The sequence below is a fragment of the Alosa alosa genome, chromosome 9 (assembly GCF_017589495.1).
Source record: "Alosa alosa isolate M-15738 ecotype Scorff River chromosome 9, AALO_Geno_1.1, whole genome shotgun sequence".
Lineage (NCBI taxonomy): Eukaryota > Metazoa > Chordata > Actinopteri > Clupeiformes > Clupeidae > Alosa > Alosa alosa.
This window is the reverse complement of record NC_063197.1, coordinates 29051880-29054379: the sequence shown is the minus strand read 5'-3', so window position 1 is coordinate 29054379 and position 2500 is coordinate 29051880. Positions and strand designations below refer to the sequence as shown.

At 45.6% G+C, this 2500-nt stretch overlaps 1 protein-coding gene across 1 annotated transcript in view; it reads left to right on the top strand.

The window, feature by feature from the left end:
- The window catches only part of zgc:92140 (uncharacterized protein LOC447854 homolog), a gene marked incomplete at its 5' end in the record, with an annotated part of 3715 nt that overhangs the window by 194 nt on the left and 1021 nt on the right, over window positions 1–2500 (top strand). Inside the window, 1 exon segment of the mRNA XM_048252831.1 lies at window positions 1745–1815. Coding sequence (XP_048108788.1) covers window positions 1745–1815 — 71 coding nt within the window.

Here is a 2500-nt window from a genome sequence, read left to right as displayed (position 1 = left end):
CCATGCCGATGAGCACATACCTTAACACAAACCCAACTCAGAGACTTATGTGAGAAAAAGCACTTGTGTAAGTGTTGGTCATGCCATGAGAGTCGAACATTACACAAGCACCGCAATAACACACACAACTCACAAGACACACACTCCCAAACTCACATATACAAAATCAGCCACCTGTGTGAATCCACTAACTATGCCGCTTCAGCCAGCACAAGTAAACAGGCTGTGCTTTCTCACATACATACACACACACACACTTTTTTTCTTTTCCTTGTGCACACACACAAACACACTTTTTTTTTTTCCTTGTGCACACACACAAACACACTTTTTTTATTTTCCTTGTGCACACACACAAACAAGCACAAACATGCTCACACTTGCATGCATGTGGCTGTGTTGCTAAAACCCGGCTGGAATGTGGGAGTGTATACAAAAGTGGGCCACACACACAAATATACACACACTCATTCCTCAGGCGAAACGCACACCTCTGTCACTGTCACAAGTGTGTACTCTGTTTTCACACCCATCAGAGAAGCCCTTTTCACATCACCAGGGTGCATGTTGGGACTTGTAGTTCTTCAGTTTGTGCTGCCTACTCACAGCAAAGGGTAGTATAGTCAGAGCCATGCAAAAACTCCATATACTCGCATAATATACTCGACAATATTTCAGAGTAAAAGTTCAGATTCTGGTGAATGACTAATCATATTTGAGCTCATCGGCCAATCAAATTACACTCCTCGCTTCAGTTGCCCCGATGCAACTTGTTGGCACTGGCAACGTGGCTGGCAATGTTTATGGCTTGGTCCAAGTTTTGGCTTCCCATTTACAGAACTAGAACGAACACCAGATGGGTTTTTGTTTCAAGTGATCACAAGGAGCAATTTGCTGAACTTGACCAAAAGTATCTGTTGTCCCTTTAGTTCCTATCCTGACTATGCAAATTAAAATGTCTGTGGGTTACTTTTTAAACTTGTTTTGGATTACATTTTAAACAAACTAGGTTTCTAAGGTGTATACCGGTACTGTAGGAACACTGCAGGAAGAACAGGTGGATAATCTACCATGCGTAGAGAGAGAGATGGAGAGAGATGGAGAGAGATGGAGAGAGATGGAGAGAGAGAATGTGCGAGAGTGTGAGAAAGAAGAAGGGAGATTATGAGTGAGAGGATATTTTGGTGTGAATGTGCTTATATACGTATGTGTGGAATAGAGAGAGAGTGTAGGTGTGTGACTGTGTGTAGGTGTGTGACTGTGTGTGTATGTGACTACAGCAAGACAGTCTGTGTGTATGACAGTATTTGTATGTGTTGTGTGTATGTGTGCTTAACAAAATGAGTGAAATAATGGGTGGGTGGGAGATAAAAAAGGGAGAGAGTTTGTGTGTGTGTGTGTGTGTGTGTGTGTGTGTGTGTGTGTGTGTCCTGTCGCTGTGTTCTCGGCAGGGTGGGTTTCTCCAGCACTGGCCTCCAGCTCTAATTAAGTGTACTGGCGGTGGCAAGGCTCAACCCCCTAGCCGCTCAGCCTGAGGTTGGGAGGGGGGGGGGGGGCATGGGGGGAGGAGGGGGCGGTATGGAGAGGCTCTGAAGCCCTGAGCTCCAGCAGAGTACGCCACGGCTACCACTCACGCATCTTGGCCTCTGTGGCCTCTGGGTTTGAAAGCAAGGGTGTGTGTGTGCGTGCGTGCGTGTGTGTGTGTGTTAAGGAGAAGAGTTAACTGTGTGTGTGTGTGTTTCAGGAGAAGAGCTCCACGCAGCAACGGGGCAAACAGCACAAGGAGGGCACAGGCGCTAACTCCAACAAGACAAAGTGAGTGTGTGTGGGTGTCGCACACCTGTGACTGTGTATAGTGTTTGAGAGACTAAGTGATTTAGAATGTGTGATTATGTGAGGGTTTTTTCCCAGTCTCTCATTGGGAGCCATTTGCTTGAGTGTTTCCATAAATGGTGCTGTGTGGTTTTACATAAAAACCAGAGTCTCACCTGTGTGTGTGTGTGTGTGTGTGTGTGTGTGTGTGTGTGTGTACTGAAGGGCTCACCAGTTGCAGGCCATTATGGTTAGCTACAGTTGTGCTGCCTTTTAACAATATGAGCAGTTCAATAGACAAAGTACTCATAGTGAAGAGTTAGGAGAGTTTGTCTGTGTTTTGGGGTTGGCTGGAATACACTTGTGGTGTGTTACTCTTAATTGCTCTGTTCAGGGTTATTGTTTGGTACAGCAGGGTGTGTGTGTGTGTGTGTGTGTGTGTGTGTGTGTGTGTGTTTCATTTAGTGTGGACAGTGTCATAGCTGTTTTTAGCACGGCACTGGATTATGTTCTCCCTGCTGTGAAAGCTCCATAAAATGATTATACAAATTCCTGCACAGCCACTAAAACTGCTACAGGAGCTAGGAGCATTGTGTGCGTGCGTGTGTGCATGCCTGCAAGTGTGTGTGTGTGTCCTCTGTTCTTCTTGTAATGGAAAATTCTAGTGGTGTGTTTGTTTCTTCCCTTT